At 44.1% G+C, this 23,512-nt stretch overlaps 1 protein-coding gene across 6 annotated transcripts in view; it reads left to right on the forward strand.

Moving 5' to 3' along the window:
- The window catches only part of TNC (tenascin C), an 84,974-nt gene extending 62,168 nt beyond the window's left edge, over positions 1-22,806 (forward strand). For 5 of the 6 annotated variants that reach the window (XM_080990761.1, XM_080990760.1, XM_080990762.1 and 2 more), the window contains 12 exons: positions 1,484-1,756; positions 4,809-4,931; positions 5,765-5,908; positions 6,681-6,800; positions 7,989-8,132; positions 8,441-8,571; positions 11,079-11,211; positions 12,657-12,808; positions 15,053-15,149; positions 15,893-16,054; positions 20,423-20,586; positions 21,696-22,806. In XM_080990761.1, coding sequence (XP_080846887.1) covers positions 1,484-1,756; positions 4,809-4,931; positions 5,765-5,908; positions 6,681-6,800; positions 7,989-8,132; positions 8,441-8,571; positions 11,079-11,211; positions 12,657-12,808; positions 15,053-15,149; positions 15,893-16,054; positions 20,423-20,586; positions 21,696-21,806 — 1,754 coding nt within the window. In that variant the 3' untranslated portion in view covers positions 21,807-22,806. The remainder of the gene's footprint in view (positions 1-1,483; positions 1,757-4,808; positions 4,932-5,764; positions 5,909-6,680; positions 6,801-7,988; positions 8,133-8,440; positions 8,572-11,078; positions 11,212-12,656; positions 12,809-15,052; positions 15,150-15,892; positions 16,055-20,422; positions 20,587-21,695) is intronic. The other variant, XM_080990765.1, reaches the window with a different exon arrangement.
- The last annotated feature ends 706 nt before the right edge of the window (positions 22,807-23,512 follow it).

A 23,512-nucleotide genomic window follows, 5' to 3' on the forward strand; every position in this document is an offset into this window, starting at 1 on the left:
CTTAATTCATGTTTAGTTCACCCGGAATTTTTGAGGACCACTTTCAGGTGTGGTTCAGAAGGGTTTTTTCTAACAATTCAGTGAAACCAAACTACTTAAACCAAACTAGTTCACTACAAACATGTGTGCTGCCTATGTACCTGGAAGGTTAGTTTGTGATGGCCTGACCCAGTTCAAATTTTGGCACCAGGGAGGGAAGGACATGCTACAGCCAGATAAGAGCTTTTGCACCTGGGACTATGCTCATCTTGAGATCCAGATGCTCATTACAAGCTGGGCACATGCATAATATGAACCTAGTATTCCAGTGAAATCACTAATCAAACTGCTTCAGTCAGGTGTCAAACATCCACCATGTGGATCAGATTTGTCTGAAGAGGTGCTACATAGAAGAGAGCAAAAATTTATTCTCATCTGCTTCAGAGAAAAGAACTAGAACTTTGTGCTTATGTTACAGGAGATCAGGTTTCAGATAAGCAATAGGAAAACATATTGCTAGGGGAAAGCAGCTCAACAATAGAACCAGCTACCTAGGGAATTGGTTAGGCTCTCCCTCAGTCGAGAGTCATCTGCTCAGGCATGAAAAACCTCTGCCCCTCCAAATGTTATTAGACTTCAGCTCCCATTAGTCCCATACAGCATGGCCAACAGGGAATAGTAGCCCAACAACATCAGGAGGGCTGCAGAAGCTCCCCACTCCTGCCCTCCATTTTCTGTATGGATAGGGCAGAAGGGGTGGTTCAATAAGACAGTATCCCCACCTGCCTGCCTTCTTGCTTATTACCAGTCTCAGTGTTAGTCTTGCAGAACTCAGCAGTGAGGAGGTTGGGAACAAAACTGAAATAAGTTGACTCAGCATATCATTGGCTTCACCTCCACCTACTGATAGTCTCCTCGTCTTCTGTGCCACCAGCCACCACCGGATCAGGGGTGCTGGACTAAAGGGGCTACAAACTTATTATAATTTGTGAATTGGAAGAATAGGTTGTTTTGTTCAAAGGCGTGCTTTGATGTGAACCCGGGAAAACGACAATGTTCAGATAATTTACAGTGGCTTTGCTTTTAATGACCTTCTTTAAAAAAATGAGCAGAAAAATAGGAGATTCTGATGGAAGACAGAGAACGAATGAACATCAGGCTTACTACCAGCATGTTTTAATATTGCATGGCAGGGGGAGATGGTGAGTGATTATGCCGTGCTGCTTTGGGGGTCCTTGAAGAGTGATCGCACCTACACCCACATATTTTGATAAGAATGTGTCTTGCTCATAATCTCTGAATGCATTTCCCTCCTTTTTTTGGATAGCGGATTCTTTCCACTTCTTTGAATTTGTGACGGGAACATTTACATCATACGCTAATCTGACTTGGGGCAAATCTCCTCGGAGTCTCCTCCTTTTTCTTCTTTTAAAGGAAATTAAAAATCTTATTTCTCCCTCTCTTGCTTTCTTTCTTTCTCTTTCTCTCCCTCTTGCACTTTCAGAAGCAGAACCTGAAGTGGACAACCTTCTGGTGTCAGATGCAACCCCTGATGGGTTTCGTCTGTCTTGGACGGCAGATGATGGAGCCTTTGACAGTTTTGTTCTTAAAATAAGGGACACCAATATGGTATCAGACCCTCTGGAACTAATTGTACCAGGCCATGAACGCACCCAAGATATAATAGGGCTGAAAGAAGGCACAGGATATTACATTGATCTCTATGGAGTTACCAGTGGACAACGTTCCCAACCTGTAAATACAATCGCTACAACAGGTATTGTTTGGATAAAGTGTGGCAAGGATGAGAAAGGCATGATCCACTCACCTGCATATGTGTGCATGTGTCTTTCACATCTGTACCTTTCTTCTTGACACGCTTCATTTCCATATGCAGGGTCTTGTTTCTTTATTTTTTAAGGTGAAGGAGCATCCCATCATGTGAGCCCAACTGTCATTCTGAACTAAGGAGTATTATCCAGTGTTAGTCCTACTCAAAGCAGAGGCTTTGGAACTGATGGACATGACTAATTTAAGTACATTAATTCCAAAGGATAAAATTTAGCTGCAAGCAATGCTAGCTTTTCATACCATAAAAAATTGGAAAGTACAAAAATGGGTGTAACGTCTGTGGAATCCTTGTTGGAACATGCATCCATCACTGGTCAGTAGGTCTTCACACAGACCAACTCATGCAAAGAGGACAGCTATTTCAAAGTGGCTTTACTTGTCCTGTAACAACTCAGACCATGGTCCATTTACTCAGTATTGTCTTCACCAGAGTTGAGGAACCTCTGGCTCAGGGGCCACATTTAACCCAAAAGGCCTCCCCATTTGAACCACAAGATCATTTTCCTCCAACCATGCCCACTTAGACCACACCTGATGTCATAGGAAGTTCAATACTGTTTTATCACTATCTCTCCCCCACTCCATAGGCCAGCTTTTAACAGGTTGGAAGGAACACCTACAAGTCAATCAGTCAATGTTATTATGGTGCAAGGTGATTGACATGTCGGTGCTCCTGCCCTATCTGGGTTTCAGGCAAGAGACATTCCAATCCCTACTTGGTGATGCCTTGGATTGAACCTAGGTCCTTCTGCATGGAAAGTAAATACTTTGCCACTATGATACAGCTTTTCTCCAGGATAAATATCTATTAGCTGTTACAGTGCCTCCTTCCCACCATCATCAGTGACAGAATCTGAGTCAGCCCCTTTTCAGAATGACTTAGGAGCCCAGGATTTAATTCTGTAACAGGAAAAAGTCCATTAAAATCTCCAACAACATTGCTTATAGTGCAGCAATTCAGAGAGCTTCAAGGAATCGTGGTCCTCATGATGTGTGAGTGACGTGTAATTAGCTTTTGATTTTATGCCTTTCGGTCTGTCAGTACACCCAAATTTTGATGCTAATGCAAAAAAGATTTTCCCAAAGGCAAATAAAGAAACCTGTGACACCTGGAGGGCCATGGGTCCCCCATCCCTTCTGCACTGAGTTTTGGACTGGAAAGGGTAAATAGGTCCAGATGCTGTTGGACTCCAACACCCATCAGCCCTTAGGATAGCTTTTTCTCATTCTTTCCTTACAAATCTTGAAATGCTGAAGATGTTTCAGAATTGGGTTTTGTAAGCAAAGTCAAGTTAGGAAAGCACATACATCCTCCAAATTTAGAAGAAGAAAAAATTAGTTGAACTTTAACTTGCATGTCTTATTAGATTATTTTAATGTGATTTGCTTCTGGTATTTGTCTCTTGCTTGCTAATGGACATCTCTTGTGTGGGTTGCTTATTTTTTATTAAAAAAAACAAAACCCTAAGTTGTTTTCATTGCAACTGGGGGGAAATCATCTATTTACAGTTAAAAGGCTGAATGTACATACTGGGCTGCCAGATTATTTTTTTCTTCTGGGTGTTGGATAGCTCTTCCATTTTATTTCCCTTTTGCAAGTTGACCTGCCAAAAGAAATGTAAGACCCGTAGCAAAAATCTTGACATGAAAACTTGTAAACTTGAACAGCTTTGATTTGCACATGGTTTTATCATTATCTGCAATGAGTATGCAGGGACATTTAACCAAGGGGAAGAGGGCAGGATATACACAAAACTGACAGATTTACATCAGCCACATTTTTTTTTCTATTCAAAGAGTATCTACGTCTGATGCCAATCATCAGCATAAACATTGTGACAAAAATGCCCCAACAATGCTATGAAGGCAAAAAGCTGGGAAATAGAAACATAATGACTATATGCCCTGTCCAATCTACATTTCCACTGGAAACTCCTAGGTGTGTGTGCGTGAATGCACAGTCATGACTTACCCTTAATAATCCTGGTAACACTAGTGTGTTGGAGGTGCTGTGAGGTGCCTAGGAGATGCCTTGTCTGCTCACAGAACTACAGTTCTAAAAGTAGTTTAGCAATCACTCTTCCTGGGAAAATATGGGTATTGTAGCTATGTGAAGGGGTCTCCTGACAACTCCCAGCAGCCTTAACAGACTGCTGTCCCCAGGATTCTTTGGAGGAAACCATGACTGTGTAAAGTGGGATGGTACGTTAATCATCAGATGACACAGTTGGTTAGAGTGTGGTGCTGATAATGCCAAGGATGCAGGTTTGATCCCCATATGGAACATCTGCATGTTCCTGAACTGCAGTGGGTTGGACTAGATGACCCTCAGGGTCCCTTCCAACTCTACAGTTCTATGCTTCTATGGTACTGCTTTAAGTGAATACTGCAGATGAGGACTAATTCCAGTTTTGGCCCCACCTTCCTCCCCATTGAGTTCTATAAAAGGGTAATACTGAAACTAAAGAAGGGAAAGTTGATAGCCAGGCCCTGGAGCATAAATGTGCAGAGGCTTCCCCAATACAAGAGCTCCATGTTCACAACTGAGAACACATGAATCTCTCAGCTAGAGCTATGACACCTGACATACTGTCAAAGACCATGAATGATCCATTTTGAGTGCAGCATTTGCTATCCTGATGTCGTCTCCTGGCAGAAGGGTGTCTTGGGATTTGCGCATTACAATTCTTTGGGGGGGGGTCAGGGGGGAGTTGTGTCCAGTGTTGACTACAACTTCAAGATCCTTGTCAAAAACAAAAACTTGGCCATGAAGACAATCATTTGCCTGTGCCAAGTAAAAATGCTTTGTGGTATGGAACTTTCCATTCCAGTCATGACACTGGACCAAATATTTATTGTAGCTCCTGGACTGGAAATCTGAGACCAAGTGTGTGTGTGTTTTTCCCTACCAGCCTGGCTGATGCAACAATTTGTTAACTCCTTCTCTTTGTTTGCCTTACTGTCTGTCTCTTGGTTAGCAATGGGACCTCCCAAGGAAATTACATTCTCTGATATTACCGAAGACTCAGCTGTGGTCAATTGGACACCCCCACGGACAAGGGTGGACCTCTTCCGGATTACCTATGTTCCAGTTACAGGAGGTAAGGAAGAAGAAGGGTGTATGAACAGGGATGGGCCAGAGGAGGGGAAACTGGAGGTGGCCAAATGCCTGGCCCTCAGAATCTTTTCAGGCCACATCTCCCAATCTCCCACCAGCAATTATCTATGCCCTTTACGAATGGTTTTGCCTGACTTAAAAGTGTTCATGAACAGTGATCATTTCTCTTGCTTGCCTGGATGCAGCATAGGGAGAGATGGTATGTGTGTAAGATAAGATTTGCATCCGTTGCTTTGTCTACTTTTGTCTCTGACCCCATCCTCTGCTGGCATGTGCCTCCCCACCCCCCAAGGTTACCTGAGGAAGGCTATGACCCTTGGGATGAAATAATGTTTCTACCTTTTTCATAATACCAATGAAGCTGGATGTTGGGAGGTTCACAACAGACAAAAGAAAACACTTCTTCTCATGGTGCATAAAGGAACTATGGAATGCGCAACCAGAAGATGTTGTGACAGCCACCCACTTGGATGTCTTTAAGGGGAGATTAGACAAATTCATACCCATGATGGCTGTGTACTACCCACAGCGCTGGTTGCAGTATGCATCTGAATACCAGTTGCTGTGGAAGAGGAGTAGGGAAAGAGCTGTTGTGCTCATGTATTTCTTGTAGGCTTCTCAGAAACATCTTATTGGTCACTGAGAACAGGATGCTGGACTAGATGGGCCTTTGGCTCATGCAGCAGGGCTCTTATGTTCTCTTATGGCTGGTAACGTATTGTGAATGTTGGAGACAAAATACTTAAGCCTTTGCTTCTGGTTTCTGAACCTTGCACACTTAGTCCCACCAGTCATCCAAGCTACTATCTATTCCAGGTCCCCCCAATTATGTGACAGTAGATGGAAGCAAGAGTAGAACTAAACTGGTAAAACTGATCCCTGGCGTGGAGTACATTGTCAGTATCATCTCTGTCAAAGGATTTGAAGAAAGTGAGCCTGTTTCTGGATCTGTGACCACAGGTATGTCCCAGAAGTTGATGGTAATTAAGTGATCAGTAGCCAGGATGCTTTACAGCAGGAGTAGGGAACAGGATCCAGAGCTCCTGTCTCCTGGTGAGCCATTTTGAGAAAAAGATAGGGCTGACCACTGTCAAACACCTGATGTCTGGTTACCACAGGTGTGCTCCTGATTCTTTCCTTTGGACTCAAGCGAGATTGCAAAGGAAGATACCTACCAATATGGGGTTGCAGGCAGACATAGTTTAGGGGCAGGGAACAGTTCCACTTTTGAGTGCAGCCAGCCACATTGGGGTTGGTAGCAAAAGCCCTGCTTACCATGGAAAAATGAAGAGTTCATTTTAAGGTTCCTGGTTGTTCTTTTTCAGCCATTTGGCGTAACATATAATGTCAGGTGTGCATGATTTGGGCGAAGTGGCTTTATTAGGCCTGTGGACTGGAGATTCCTCACAATTGCTTTAGAGAGTACAAAAGGGCAGATCCCTGCCCTGAGGAGCTTACAGCCTAAAATTTGACACAGAGGCAACAATGGAGAAAGGAGAAGAAAGACTGGGAGAAACAAGGGAGCAAGATATGGCCATTACAGTTGCATGCATTTAGACTTAGTTCCCACTGCATTACTGGGAACTAGAGGGCTATCCTTGACAGAAAATGTATGTCTTTCTTTCAGAAGGGATTTGAAGGAAGTAATACAGATGATACCACACAGGTGTTCTAGCAAGTGGTACCAAGGCAGATTGTGACATTCTATCTCTGTCTGTCTCCCACTCTGTAGCTCTGGATAGTCCATCAGGGCTAATGGCAGTGAACATCACTGATTCCAAAGCACTGGCTGTTTGGCAGCCAGCAATTGCTGCTGTTGATGAGTACATCATTTCCTATGTTACTGAGGGTGGTAAGTCAACATTGCTTTGAAGTAAGGCTGGGGCTGGGGGAGAAATGCGACCCAATTGTAAAGTCAAAACTACCAAATTTGCACTTTCTGAAATAGCATGTGAACTGAAACAAAGTCATATTTTAAAATCTGCAATCCTCCAGATTTTGCGATGCAGTTCTCCAGCCAAGAAATGTGTACTAAAAATGCAGCTGCTGGGGGGAATAGTGTATATACAAATAACAACAAACAAAAATGCATTATGTCAGGGGAGATTGCTTTGTAAAAATGTGTGTCAGGCAAAACTGAATACAAAATGTGTATATTAGGAGAAATTCGCACTACCATGCAGATGAGGATTTTTATTTTTATTTTTAATGCAAACAGTTGTGGAATTTTCTTCTTACCTACAACCACTCGAGGGGATGTCTCAGTCTGTCATTGGCCCTGGGTTCACCTCCTGCTGACCTCCCTCCTTTCTGCCCTACCAGTACCAATGGGCACCAGCCACAATTGCACTATTTGCTTTTTGCTAACTCTGTCATGGAGCTCTCCTAAAATTGTTGGGTTGTCCTTGGAGTAAACCCATTGAAATTAATGCACCTAATTTAGCAATGGCCGTGTTTCAATGGGTCTACTCTGAGTAGGACCAATGTTGGCTACAACCCATGAATTGCAGAAGAGTAGCCATGTTAAGTTATAGTATAAATATATTTGAAATGTTAAAGGTGTTTGTTGTATTTGTAGCCTGCTCTTTTTGGCAAGTTCATTTGTGATCCAGATTGGTTCAATGTGAATTGTAATTTGCATTGTATCCTGACCTAAGACCTTATGATGGGAGATGGGTTTGAGATATTTCTAAGAAAGAAAATAAAATGGCAGGGATGAAGTTCAACAAGCTCTCTCATCCAAGTGGGCTGTGTTGCAGAGTCCTCTTCTCTATATAGAGTGGCCAAAATTAGCTAAGAGGAGCAACACATGCTTTGCAAAAGCAGTGAATCCAATATGCCATTAGCTTAGAGCACTGTGATAATAATGCCAAGGTTGAAGGTTTGATCCCTGCATCTTCCTGCACTGAAGGGGGTTGGACTAGATTATCCTTAGAATCCCTTTCAACTCTACAATTCTAGGATTCTATGGATCAACAAATGCACCTGCTGAATCCAAGTTGCTCGTTGATCGATGTTCTGTCTTTCTTTGTTGTTTTAGAGCGTGAAATTACTCAGAGTGTCTCAGGCAATACTGTGGAATATGATCTCACTGGCCTCCGTCCAGCCTCTGAATATACACTCCGGATCTATGCCAGGAAGGGACCACAGAAAAGCACAGTCATATCCACAAAATTCACTACAGGTAGGTTCTGTTCTATCATAGGTTACTGATGAAGCTTGTGGTCCTAAAACAAGTATATTGCACTGGATTCTCAGAAGGGAGGGCTGAGTCTGCATGAGTTGGTTCCTATACATATCTTTTCCAACCTTGTTCCTTTCAGGGGTTTTTTTGGACTATGACTCCTAACATCTTTGACTATTGTTCATGCTGCCTTGGGTCGATGGCAGCTATGGTTCAAAACATCTGGAAGGCACCAGGCAGACTGATCTTTATATTAAAATATATTTAAAATAAAAAATAAAAATAAAAATTTCTCATCTTTCTCCTAGACCTTGATGCTCCAAGGGATCTCATTGCAACTGATGTTCAGTTTGAAACAGCACAGCTAACATGGAAGCCCCCTCGTGCCCCTGTTACAGGTTACCTCTTGATCTATGAATCAATTGATGGCAAAGTCAAGGTAAGCATTTGAGTCTAGTATGATAGTCTCTGTTATGTGCAGACTGCAAAGGGGAGGACCCAATATTAAGGATGCGTTCAGACATGCATTAAGTTTCCCTCTGATTATAATGACAGCACTTCTGTCTGTTTTCTAATGTGTCTTTCACACTGCAGTGGCTGGTGCATTATGGAACTATGAGTTTTAGACTGATATACCAGCATGTTGCAATAAATTTCATTCGCATCATTGAGCATGGTGTGACACAACAATGAATGTTGTTAGACAATATCACTACAGTGGACGCTCAGGTTGCGAACGTGATCTGTGTGGGAGGCATGTTCGCATCCTGCAGTGTTTGCAACCTGCAGCGCCACATCTGCACATGCACGGGTCGCAATTCGGCGCTTCTGCACATGTGCAAAGCGCCAAAACCCGGAAGTAACCCGTTTCGGTACTTCCAGGTTCGGCGCAATGCACAACCCAAAAACGCACAGCCTGAAGTGTCTGTAACCTGAGGTATGACTGTAATCCTTTACCCTTTCTGCACATGCCTGCTTTTGTTTCCCCATGACTGTTTGTTTGTTTTGCATATTGCCCTGTACGCAGAGGTCTTGGGGCAGTTCACAACATGAAGTTACAATATAAAAAGCACAACATGCATAATAAAAATAATTAAAACAATTAACAATAACAATAAAAAATACACTCCTCAACAAAGGCCCCTAAACAATACACCAGTCCCCAAATACAAATACAAAATCTAAATTAATTAATAATAATAATAATAATAATAATAATAATAATTTATTATTTGTACCCCGCCCATCTGGCTGGGTTTCCCCAGCCACTCTGGGTGGCTTCCATAGAAACCAAAAATACAATAAAACATATATACAAAAAAATACAATATACATATAAATATAATACATATAAATATAAAAACATAAAAATACAATATACATATAAATACAAAAAAATATAACATTTAAAAACAATTTAAATCAACCTCCGCCCCCTCCAGTAAAACAGCACCCACCCAAGTTAAAACTCTTTCTCCATTAGAACAATAATTTTAACAAAGGAGGGCTGGCCATCGCCCTCGTTCCACCACCAAAGTGCCCCTCATGAAAACCACAGGAAAGATCTGTATGCCCATACACTGCCCCCAATTCTGTCACTTTATCTCACAATTTTCCAGGTTAAGGATGGTTGCAAATGTATCTTCAGTGGAATCAAATGGAAATGAACATGTGCTATCTTCCATTAGTTTTCCAGCTTTTGAGTTGTGTGAAGGCTCAAGTATAATGTGAGAATTAACAATTTGGGAAATGTTAGGGAAATGGAGTATACTGCTGTGTGAATGCAGCCTTAGAGCGCATGGCTTGTTTGTAAAAGTTCCCAGGTTCCCATATAAGCCTGACAAGAATCCCTGTCAGAAGGCCCCATAGAGCAGCAATCAATCAGCATTTCACAGGGTCAGTGGTATATAGGAGCTTTCTGTGTTCCTCCTGTGAACAGGAGATCTACACCAGTGGGGGGGGGTAATTATGGTTGTATCCAATGCCAGTTCCACTCAGACTAGATCCCATTGAAACCAATAGGCCTAAGTTTGTCCTGACCAATTAATTTCAATGGGTCTTCTCTGAGCGAAAATAATATTGGACACAATCCAATGTAACCAGAATTGCACTGCTCAGATATACATGAGACATATCAGAGGGCTTGGAGGGGAACACGAACATTTCCAGCAGTACACAAAACCTTTGTGGGTAGGACTTCAGGCTGTTGATGTGAATTTTAAGAGCAAAGAGGCCAAGCTCAAAAAATGCTCTTCCTGGGCTGGAGGCTGCCATATTTGTTTTCCCAGAATGCCAAGCATCCCACATCATTCCAATGGGATCTCTGGGGACAAGAAACTGGAAGTGCCAGCCTAGGAAGGGCAAAGAGGAGTGGCAGTGAGTTTTGAACCTCTGCCTTCAAAATTCACCCCACCCCTGAAAATAGCCAGGGGTGGGGGTGGGGGTACTGCCCTTCTCTCTTCCATGCTTTCTTCATAAAAAGCCTGGCATTGCACAGCCAAATTATTTGCCAGCAAATGCCCTTTGAGACCATTTTCGATGGGTGTCTAAGACATGATGAGTTTGGGCAGCAGAAACATCCCCTCTATTTAGTGCAGTCATGTTCATAGAGATGCCACAGTAGGGGATACATATTTGATGTGCTCCAAATATGCTGCTGTGCTTAGTGCATGTATCAGCCACGTTCATACCAACACTAACCTTGCTTTCTAGCTATGCCACCAGCATATTCTTGTATGAAAGTTTTATCTTAAGGAAACCATTCCCTTGCTTCTAATGTGGTGTGGTGTGGGAAGGTCTTATCAGGAACAGAAATGGCCTCATCAATCTTTGACACTGTTTTCTTAAGGTAGCATGAATGATTCAACAACCATGTAAAAAATGGAACAAGTCTTCATTCTTAATTCATTCACCCTCCATTCATTATTGATTCCCCCCACCCTGCAGGAAGTTATCCTGGGACCTGAGTCGAATTCCTACAGCTTGTCAGAGCTGAGTCCATCCACCCAGTACACAGTGAAATTACAGGCCTTAAACCGGAATTTGAAGAGCAAGATCATCCCAGCAATATTCACCACAAGTATGATACATGCAGGGACTGGGAGGTGGCAGGTGACACTTCCTACTCCTGCCCCCCAAAGCAAACTGGCCCATATTTCAATACATCTGCTGTGCACCTGAGTCTGGATTATCACATTCAGTTCTGATTGCATCTTTTAAAAATGCCACAGAGCTGGGAAAGGCAGCTCAAAGGGGAAGGGTGGTTTCTCAGTCCTCCCCCAATCTTCGTGCTCCAAAGCTACCAGGAGCTAAGCCATGGTCTGAACCTGGACCCATGTTTCCCCTTAAGCAACAAGCTATAGTCATGAGTTGTTCTTGGCATACCACTCATGGTTTGTCTGGAGGGAGACAGATCATGATGCATGGTTCATACATAATGCTGAGCCAAACCATGGCTTAGCTTCAGGTAACACAGCAGGAGAAGGACCAGGGAGCAGCTGTGTGGACCCTTGTACTTCCACATTCAAATGAAGGCATGATTTACCTCAGCGTCAGGTGTGCTAACTTGAATAAAATATGGGGGGCGGGTAGGTAAGCCCCATCCTGCATAATCGATCACATGATGCAGTGCACACACAACATCTGAATGGCAATGGCCATCAACTTAGGGGGGGCAGCCCCCTTAAATATTTTATTGCAGGGGCTGAAGCCTCCATGGCCCCTAGAAATTGGCTCCTATGCTTATCGTAAATGTTGTCATGGTGGTCAGAATTTGACATCTTTGTTGGGCCTAACAAAATCACACCTTTCTTTCAAGGGAGGTCAAGAAAGAAATGGGACACTGCACCCCTAACCTCCATGTGCCACCAGACAGCCCCTAGCAGCCTGATTTTCTACTTACATCTTCTCTAGAGGATCAAACTGCCTATGCCAGTTTCCTCTTACTTAGTCTCATGCCACATTTACACCATACAGTTAAAGCACTATGTTTCCTTAGCTGTGGTTCCTGCATTGCTGGGGATCAGACTAGATAGCTCTTTAAACAGCAATGTTTCCCCCCAATGAATTCTGGGAGCTATAGTTTGTTAAAGGTTCTGAGAGTCGCTGGGACACCCTCTATTCTCATACAGAGCCACAACCCCCAGAGTTCCCAGTGATTATGAATTGATTGTTTAAGTGCTCTGGGAATTGTAGCCCTGGGAAGGGATTGAGGATTTCCTAACAACTCCCAGCACCCTTAAAAACTACAGTTGCCAAAATTCTTTGGAGGAAACCATGACTGTTTAAAGTGGTATCATAGCACTTTAAATGTATAGTGTGAATGGGGCCTGGGTGTTGCTCTTGTAGAACTCTGCAGGGAGGAATATGGCGACAAATCTAGAATTAGTTGGCTCTGCCTCGACCTCTTTTGGTCTACCTGCCTTCTTCCATGTCAGGCTCAATAGGCACCACTCACCACTGCTTTCTCGGTAACAAGGGCTGGTACTCAAGTAGTGATTCTTTGCTTGTTCCCCTTTGCTGCAGCTGGACTCTTGTATCCTTACCCCAGAGACTGCTCCCAGGCTCTACTGAATGGAGAAACAGCCTCTGGCCTCTACACTATTTACCTAAATGGCAACAAGTCTCAGCCTACAGAGGTGTTCTGTGACATGAGTTCTGATGGAGGCGGATGGATTGTGAGTATTTGTACTACTCCACTTACTTAATTACTTATCTACCTTTCCACACAATCGGTAGCTATGAGCCATTAATGTAGCTACAACCAATCTACTCCCATCTTCTTGCATTCACAAAGGGCATGAGAGAGAAACAGAGTCTTCTTCCCTTTCTGCATTGAATGGGGAAAGTTAAGAAACAGTCCAAGTCTCTACCCACTGCCTGAAAGCTGCTTCTTACTTGCTCAAAAGCTTCAGGGGAGACAATACATCCAGATTAGGGTCCTGTGTAGCACTGGGTCTCCTGCATGCTGCAGACTCTTGCTCCTGGTGATACGGTGGATTTGTGGATGCTTGGCTCGGTGGGAGAGCACGTGGTGTTGAGGTTCAGTCCTTAGCATCTCCAGGTAGAATTGTTGATCAACCCTGGGGAGCCCACTGCCTGTCAGTGTAGATGATACTGAACTTGATGGACAAATTTTCAAACTCAATTAACATGTAATTGGCTGGGGGTGAGAGGGGACGGGGAGATGTTTGCACAGAGGATGCATTTTTGCATCCTTCTCCCCCCTCTCTTCACTGCCGGACCAAGTGGACCTTATTTGACTTGTGGCTCTCCAAGACCCCTTGACCCCAGAGGGACCTGGCATGATTTGACAGTCCCAGGTGTGAGAGGAAGAGGAAAGAGGAGGAGGAGTAAATGAGGGGCTGGCAGGCACCCAGGAATGGAGAAGGGAGGTCCTCTCCTTGAGTCTCTAGATGTTGGAGAGGAGGAAACAGATCTAACAACTCCCTCCCATGATCCTCCTATGGAACACAGAACCTCATCAGGGAGGGGAAAGATTTTGACTAGTCAGAGGGAGGCCCTGAACAGGAATACATAGGTGACATGGCTTCAATCCTGGAAGCAGGGGAGGAGACAGTGTTTTTGATGAGAAGCAGGTGCCACCCTTTCAGGTGAGATCAGATGCACCCACCCATGTGGAGTGTGTGTGTGTTAATGTGGCAGGAACATAAGGCAAGAGAGATTGTCCATGAGCTCTACCCACCTCATATTTAAAAGCTTGGTGGGAGTTACATGAAAACTGCCTTGCAATATTCAAAACTTCTGTTTGGTTATTAACCTCTTGCCTTGCTTTCCCACCCACCTTAGAATCTTGACTTCTGGACCTTGTGCTTTCTGCTGAACATGTACTGCTGATAGCATAAATGCACATCTCTTCTTTACCCTCAAGTAAGAGTCACTGTACTCTCAGCAGCCAGAAACTTCATAACCAGGCACCGGAGAGACCTGTCAGGAGTAAACATGGACCAATGGTATCAAATAGTATGGGCAATGACCTTACTAGAAAAGCTAACCAATAAACTAAAACTGACATGGGGACAAATAGAAGAGGATGCCATCACCCCAGTATGGCTCCCCTTTCTCACATACACAGCCGAACAACACAACAACAAGAATCCACTGAAAGCATACAAATCAATCTCCCTTAACTGACCCAACAAGCCCTCCCCTCCCTCACAAATGCAAATAAACCCCATGCAGACAACCACAGTCAACCAACCACACCCTGCTCCCCAATACCTCTCACTACCAAGGAACTATAACAAGCAAATAGAAAGAGAACCTACCCAGTTGACGCTGACATAAAACCCCACAAGTACACTATACAAAAGAATTTAAGCCTTACCACCCTACCCCTCCTCTCCCCCCTCTTCTTCCCCAACCTTATACTGTACTCAACACTAATGTCTCACAACGAACATAACTGATCTGTAAGAAAGACTGTACAACCTGAAAAAAGAGACAAGGCATGTACTTTTGTAAACCAAGAAAATCTTTAATAAGAAAGAAAGAAACATTATGGAATTTAAAAAAAAGTAAGTGTCACTGTCATTGTGGCAGGATCCTAGGGGTGATCCAGGACTGCCTCAACTCAAGAAGACTGCATCAGCCCAATCTACTTCAGGGTCTGGGATTTGGAAAGGTCTAGTATAAAGTGGCTTCCTGTGTTTGCTGGTCTGGTGCATAAACTGTCTATGTCGCCAATCAAAGGCTTTGCGTTCAGGAGGCTCCAGGTTCAGTTCATGGTGTCTCTGAGTAACGGCTAGTGAGCAGCATCGGGAAAGATTCTTGCATGAGGGTCTGGAGATCACCAGCCACACACCACAGGCAGCACTGGGTATATAAATACACATGCTGTCTGCCACTGTCCTATTATAGCAGTGTTTATAACAATATCAATGTTTATTTTGGGGTTCTAGGTGTTTCTAAGAAGGCAGAATGGAGAGCAGGAATTCTACCAGAACTGGAGGACTTATGAGGCTGGATTTGGAAATCCCAATGGTGAATTCTGGCTAGGTACGTGACTAACAAGTGTCCCCTCACATTGCACAAAGGACTGCGCCCTTGGCTTGGTGCCCTGTGCAGGAGGACCACCTACACCAGCCTATATTTGGCACTGCCACCACCTTCAAAGGGAGTCTGTACCACCATCAAACAACTCTTACCACCAGAAAGTTCTTCCTGATGTTTGGCCAGATTCTCCTTTCTTGTAACTTGAAGCCACTGGTTTGGGTCCTACCCTCCGGAGCAGGAGAAAACAAGCTTGCTCCATCTTTCATGTGACAGCCCTTTGGATATTTGAAGATGGCTTTCATATCTCCTCTCAGACTCCTCTTTTCCAGGCTAAACATACCCAATTCGCTCAGCCATTCCTCATAAGGCTTGGTTTCCAGTCCCTTTATTATCATGTTTGCCCTCCTCCGCACACCTTCCAGCTTGTCAATATCCTTCTTAAATTGTGGTGCCCAGAACTAGACACAGTATTCCAGGTGTGGTCTGACGAAGACAGACTAGAGCAATACTATGGCTTCCCTTGATCTGGATAGTTATGTTGATGCAGCCTGGAATAGCAATAGCTTTTTCTGCTGCTGCATCACACTGTTGGCTCATGTTAAGCTTGTGTGTTGACACCTCTAGATCCTTTTCACATGTACTACTGACAACTGAGGTGTCCCCCGTCTTATATTTCTGCAGCAGATTATTCCTGCCTAAGTATAGAACCATATATTTGTTCCACTGTTGTTGATTGTTCCCTGTAGGTCTGGACAAGCTCCACAAAATCACTTCCCAGGGCCAGTATGAGCTGCGGGTGGATTTGCGTGACCATGGAGAAACTGCCTATGCCCTCTATGACAAGTTTTTTGTCGGTGATGCCAGGTCTCGCTACCGGCTGAAAGTGGAAGGATATAGTGGCACAGCAGGTGGGTTTGTGTGCTAGCCTCAGAATAACTTGTAAGCCTCTGCAATTGTTTGTTTGTAAGGTGATTTACAACATTGCTGCATTGCAAAAGTTTGGACTAGGTGACCAATTGGGTCCCTTCCAGCTCTATGATTCTATGATTCTGCAGAACATAATGAACAGTATATGCCAATCCCTAACACAATATGCATGCCGTACAAAATCCATGCAATACAAAACACTTACTTATATATATATATATATGTATTATTATGTGCTGATTATTACGGTGTACTGATTATTATTATGAGTTGCATTTATGTAACTCATAATAATAAACAATGCCTAATGGTACATAATATGTAATGAGCAAAGTTAATATATGCTAAACAGGAATGATACACAGTATCATCCAAGCAATAAACACGTACACTCTGTAAAATACAAAGTCTAATAACCTTATCACAGATGCAGCTGTAAAGTATAATACATATCTAGTAGCACCTTTCTGAAAAAAACAGAGGGAAATCAGAAGCTCAAACTACTTCTGTTGTGTTCTATGTCCTTCCCCAATGCTCTGGTAAAGTCATTCTTAGATTGCAAACTGGAGCTGTCAGTCACAGAAGGACCCACACCTCTGCTCCTGCCTCCTCATTTTCATTTTATGAAGAAGTTGGAGGAAGTTACAATAATGTATCATAGTTGTTTTAAAAAGAAAAGATTCTGGGGCAATCTGAATATCTCTAAGAAAGGAATCCTTACCTGGGGCATGTCTCATTTGATTTCTTCTCTTGTTGAGTCTTGATTAGCATAATTAACAACAACAACAGGTGATAGCCAACTAAGTTTTATTCGGAGTAGGGGAAATGAAAAATGGAAACAATGTGGCAGTCATTCATTATTTAGTCACCTTTTATAGGTATCCTAGAATTCTAGGTGACTCCAAGGGTCATCTAGTCCACCTATGCAATATAGAAATAACAACTAAAGAATCCTTGACACGTGGTCATACAATTAGTCTTTAAAAACACCCAAGGAATGAGAGTCCATCACTTTTCAAGGTGGTCCATTCCACTGTCAAACAGCTATTACCGTCAGGCTGGATCAAAGAAGCGTTTCAGTTAAATGCTTTGTAAACTCATACAGGGAAATCTGGTTGGGAAAGATGGGACCCCACAGCGCCATCTGGTGTCACAGTGTTATATCCACAGCTGTCAATCTTTCCCTTTTTTTAAGGGAAGTCCCCTTATTCCAAATAGGATTCCTCGCAAGAAAAGGGAAAAGTTGACAGCTATGGTTATCTCGCTTATACAGCACATATAAAATGCTTTTTCTTTATCAAGCGAGTTCTTAACATTTAGTAGGAATCTCCTTTCTTATTTCTTGAATCCATTGGTTTGGGTCCTCCCGTCCAGTGCAGCAGAAACGAAGCTTGTTCCATCCTCCACATGAAAGCCTTTCAGATGTTTGAAGATGGCTATCATCTCCTCTCAGTCTTCTGTTCTCCAAGCTAAACATAGCTAGCCTCCTCCACCATTCCTCATAAGGCTTGGTTTCTAAACACTTGATCATCCTGGTTGCCCTCTGCACATGTTTCAGCTTGTCAAAATCCTTTTCAAACTGTGGTATCCTCTCTGTCAACAATGTATGCTAATAACTTGTTGTGACCCTCAGCCTTAATTTTGTGTAAGCTATGCATGGGGGGGGGGGAAGGGGGGGACAACAAACCCAAACCCAAGCCCAAGTTCTGGCATTTATGGTTCTTACAATGCATTTAAGAGCTGAGGTAAGTGGTGGTTGAGCACGTCTTGATATAGAGTTCCCCACCCCCAGAAGGAGCATTCTTTTATTTTTGTCCATCAATTTAACACAGGGTTAAAATGGGTTGCATTGGGATACCTTTGTTTCCTGCAAGGGATTATGGGCCTTTTTGTGTAACTTTGCTTCTGTGTGTCATTTCCATTTTAAATCTACCTGGTGCTGAGCAACTTGCTGTTTTTTCAGTCTTGGAATGTAAACAAACAGCCAGAGCCCAGCAATGTCTCTCTTGAAGCTCTAAGTACCTGTCCTGAATATGGCTTACACAAGAAGGAACATGATGGGTCAAGATGCCAAGAATGTGCTTAGCGGTTCCCCATCATAACAAGCTGTACATTGTGTGACAAAGCATGGAAAATGTTTCAGAAGACCACATCTGCTTTGTTGCAAAGATGGCAGGCCAAATCCCACAGGCTCCTTCCACTCCTTTCTTTTGCCCCCTTCCCACCCCCTTATATTGGAACCTGTATTGGAATGAGCTGGATGATCTCCCAACAAAAACAAAACACATGCAATAGAAAGGGAGTAAAGAATCTAGAGGAGTTGTGGCCAGCTAATTCAACTCAGAGCAGGCCCTGTTGGAATTAATAGATGCAAGTTAGTCATGTGTGCTAATCTCCATGGGTCTGTTTGTTCTGAGAATCCCCAGAGATAGGTAAGTTTATAATGCAAACCATATGCACCCTTCCAAGGTTTGTTTTGAAGCCTGCTAGGGGCAGGGTGAAAAATGCCAGTGGTCACCAGACTAGAAATTTTGTAAACCGCCCTCCAAAAGCAGATGGCTGTATCTGTCCATTTCTGATTCTCTCAGTTTCTCCCCCCCCCCAAAAAAAATATAAAGTTTAGTTCTTCACAATTCCACCATTAGTTTGCTATTTCTTCACTTATTTAAACCTCGTCATAGAAATTCATGAGTATTTCTCTGCAGATTTCTTCCAATATGGGGAACGGCTCACTCAGACCACTACTTCAGACCATTCTCTTTGTTTCTGGCCACATGACATCAGTCTTTCTTTTGTGTTCCACAAACCAGGCTGGCAATATCATTAGGCAGTGGGGCAGCTACTTCAGGTGGTAGATGCTAGGGAACAGCAGCATTCTGCCCTTTTCCTCCTAAACCTATCTGCTCTGTGCCACCTAAGCTAGCCCACTGGCCTTAGGTATAGTGGAGGAGGTTGTCCCATTGTCAAAGGTCCCACCCACATATGCATCTAAAGAACTTAAGTGGGAATAAGAACAACTCTTCTGGAACACAGCAAAGGCCCATCTAGTACAACTTTCTGGTTCCAACAGTGGACAACCAAAGGTCTCTTGGAGGTGCTCCTGGGTGGAGCCAAGTCCATTGGAGCAAGTAGAACCCACTGAACCAGCAGCAGGGTGTATGCTACCACTGTCTGTGAAGTGCTCAACGGGACACGGGGGGCAGACCGCAGAGACTGCTGCTGCAGCAGCCCTACCCTCGACGCTTCTTCAAATCAGTCCAATCAGACAGGTTTGAAGGGTGCACTCACATAGCCCTGGCAGCCCTGCACAGCGTTGCATGGCTGGGGTAGGACTGTCTGATCCCAGCCTTGCAAAGTGGTGCAGGGAGCACACTCATGTGCCAGAGCCCTGTGGAGGAGAGGGGCGACAGTGCTGCCATGTCCTCTCCACCACTTCCGCCCCTGGGTCACACCCTCATCCTCCCTCTGTGGTGGGTGGTGGTGGTGGCAACTGCATCCTCCCCCTCCCTGTCGGCCAGCCTAGGGGTGGGGCATGCATGGGCATCCCTTTCTTGTGCACAAAGGAGGTGCTGCCACCACCCATACCCTGAAGGCCTGGCCTGGGTGCACCTTCAGTGAGGGAGTCTGGTTGTGCACCTACAAAAAAACACACACACCAAGAGCCATGCCCCCCCCGCCCTCCCACACTACACCACTGCACTGAACCCCCCCTCAGTCAGCTCCAACCTACCTGCCTTCTTTCTTAAAACCAGTCAGGACTGCTCAAGAGAGCCAGCGTGGTGTAGTGGTTAAGAGCAGTAGACTCGTAATTTGGTGAACCGGGTTCGCGTCCTCTCTCCTCCACATGCAGTGACCTTGGGCTAGTCACACTTCTCTGAAGTCTCTCAGCCCCACTCACCTCACAGAGTGTTTGTTGTGGGAGAGGAAGGGAAAGGAGAATGTTAGCCGCTTTGAGACCCCTTCAGGTAGTGATAAAGCGGGATATGAAATCCAAACTCTTCTTCTTCTTCAACCAGTTTCCTCTCCCAAGCCACCTACCTGTTCAAAGGTTGGCCCTGCCTGTGGTCTTCCTCCTCCTTTGTCTCAGTGTTGCCCTTGTTAGAACTCAGCAGTGAAGAGGGTGGGTTAAAAACTAGGATTAGTTGGCTCCACCTGTTATTGACTCTAGTGCCATCTACTGTTGGGCTCCCAGACTTCCACCCTACAGGTTCCAATAGGAGCCAGCAGCCACTTGTATTTGGAATGAGGAAGAGGAGATTTTGCCCTTCACCTCGGGTCACAAAAATGTATAGTACAGTTCCTGCTAGCAACAACCTAAAAATCAGCTATGTTTTTTCTCCATCACACAGGCGATTCCATGACCTATCACAATGCACGCGCCTTTTCCACCTACGACAAGGACCACGATATGGCAATCACTAACTGCGCTTTATCCTACAAAGGAGCTTTCTGGTACAAGAACTGCCACCGTGTTAACCTGATGGGTCGATATGGGGACAACAACCACAGCCAGGTAAGTTGTTGTACATTGCACTTGTCATGCAGGGTACAAGTGGGCAAGTCGCCACCTTGCAGAGCTTAGAAGTGGAGATGGGAGGTTGTCCTACCAGTGCTAGCCCTATTCAGAGTAGACATTGAAATTAATGGATAGCACTAACTTTTTGTTGGCATCTGTCTCCATCAAGAGACAATGCAGTGCACCTCTGGGGGTGAAGTCAAAACTGCTGGATAATTGTAGTGCCTGCTGTGGCTGAAGAGACTCATAACTGATGCATTCCTTGCTGTTTTTGCTGTGTTAGCAGTGCCCTCTCTGGGGCACTAGCCTGGGCAATGTGTATGGAGGTCCTGGGCTGTCCTGATTACAATGTGCCCCCTCTCGGCCTCTCTGATGTGGTCCAAAAGGAAAGCATAGCACTACATTTGGCACCAGCTTGGCTGCAGGAGTTCCCAGAAGGAGGCATACAAGATGCCACTTGGCAGCCTTAGGAACTCCACGCTGCATTTGTGTAGTGTTTCCTTCTTAGCCCTTTCTTCTCCTGAAGATGTCCCACAGGGTATCAGGTGCAGATTTTCCCTTGATGCTTACTCACTAAACTTAGATCCATTAATTTCAATGGGTGTATACTGAGTAAAACAAGGTGAATCATTACATCAAGGCAAAAGAACTGAGCTAAGTTCAGGGTGTAGCTACATCAGGCCCACCAGATGGCTATATTTTCAGCTTTGCTTAAATGCTTCCAGCAGTGCAAAGCCCATTTCCTCCTCTTTCCCTGCCTACATACCTACTCTCTGATTAGACAAGCAGGCAGGCGGCACTGCTACAGTTCCAGGCACTTAAAGGAGGCCCAGAGAAAGAAGATGTGGTGTGGGGAAAGTCCCGAAGCCACATAGGAAGCCCTGGAAGCCCACATTTTGTCCCTTGAGTCTGACGTTTCCCACCATTGCTATTAAGGACTGCTTGGGAATAAATATCAGCCGATAGAATTGATGGCTATGATGGCATTTCAACCAGGGATGCCAAGGTTTGTAGCTGATACTCTTAACTGCACACAGCAGCTAGTAAACAGTTGCGTTCGCCCGTTCATTTATATCAACCTTCCATTCTTGCCTCTGTTTTTGCAGGGTATCAACTGGTTCCACTGGAAAGGTCATGAGCACTCCATCCAGTTTGCAGAGATGAAACTGAGACCATACAGCTTTAGGAATCTTGAAGGGAGACGAAAGAGAGCATGAATCCTCCACGGGGTTGGCTAACAGAAAGAAAAAGAATGGTTGTTTGTTTGTTTGTTTTTCCAGAAATTTGGGGGAAGGGAGATTAGAAATGGAGATGGGAACTTTACCAAAGCATCAGTGTTGCTTGACGTAACCTTGGCTCCCTTGACCATTTTTTATTGGGGGTGGGAAAGGCTTCTTCAAAACGTAGCGTGCTCAACTGAGCATCCTTTTTTCCCCTATCTGTAGCTGGCTTTCTTTGCACCAAAGATGACAATCGCCAGGGAGGGAAGCGGGGAGGGGAGGGGATGTCAGGGAAGAGGACACAATCTGGCATATTCACACACAGAATCACACACACAAAATATATACATTATTATTGTGATCATTATTAGCCATCCTTGAGCTTTATTAGCTGATGATCTGGAAGCTTTTCCTATATATACAGACTGGATCCAGACTTCTCCATGACTAACTGAAGGTCCATTGGTTTCAGTGGGTTTACTCCAAGCATGACTAAAGGTGCAATCCTATCTCCACTCACCTGGGAGTAGTGGTGGCTGGTGCACATTTGGACTGGTAGGGTGGATGGCAGAGTGTGCAACAGTAGGTGGCACCAGAGCCAATGACATTCTAGTTTTGTCCCCATCCTCCTCTCTGCTGAGTTCAAAAAGGGCAACATTGAGACAAAGAAGGAGGACCTAACTTCTTAGTAGGCATGGTGGAGATTGCACTGCAAGTCTGGATCCACCTCTCTCTATATATATTTAAAAAAAACAGATATAGAAAAGGGCAAGGAAGAAAGCAACCCTATTTAAACATTTCATCCTAAGATTAATATTATTAATATAATGAAAAGAAATGAAATGAAAAGAAAAGGATGATAATAATAATAAGCTAAGTTTTTTGTCATCAAGGTTTTTTTTTAAACAATCCATGCTTTCCAAAACACAGCAGGACAGTGTCTGATTGTACATTTTTAAAAAAATTAAATAAAAGCACAATTTTACTTTTACAGAAATCTCTGAGTCTTTTTTAAAATGTGTCATATTGTTTGGTGTGCATTCAAGGGGTATGGGTGTATATAGGCCTCTCTGCAGTGTGTGTGTGTACCATAGCAATGACAGAAAAATTGCAGGCAGTCTCCATTTAAATTCCTGGCATTGCCAGTGAAAGCAAAGATGTGCAGGACCACAGATTTCCCACCCCTGAGTTAAAGGATCCCTGGAAAAGGGTTTAGGAAGAACTTGTTTGTGAGACCATGGAGCGATGTTGACAGTCAATAGTATAGATGGTGATGGAGGAAGTACTAGCCTCCTGCACCAAATTATTCTAAAGGTGAGGCAAACTCTCAAAATGGTACAGAGCCATCATTTATCAGCAGTTAATTGAAGGGGAAGGACCATAGCTTAGTGGCTGAGATCCCAGGTTCAACCCTTGCATCTCCAGATAAGAAGAAGAAGAGAGAAGAGTTTGGATTTGATATCCCGCCTTTCACTCCCCTTCAGGAGTCTCAAAGCGGCTAACATTCTCCTTTCCCTTCCTCCCCCACAACAAACACTCTGTGAGGTGAGTGGGGCTGAGAGACTTCAGAGAAGTGTGACTGGCCCAAGGTCACCCAGCAGCTGCATGTGGAGGAGCGGAGACGCGAACCCGGTTCCCCAGATTATGTGATTACCGCTCTTAACCACTACACTCACACTGGCCTGGGAAAGATTCTGCCTGAA

This window comes from Podarcis pityusensis, assembly GCF_964106645.2.
Source record: "Podarcis pityusensis genome assembly, chromosome: Z".
In the NCBI taxonomy this organism is placed as follows: domain Eukaryota; kingdom Metazoa; phylum Chordata; class Lepidosauria; order Squamata; family Lacertidae; genus Podarcis; species Podarcis pityusensis.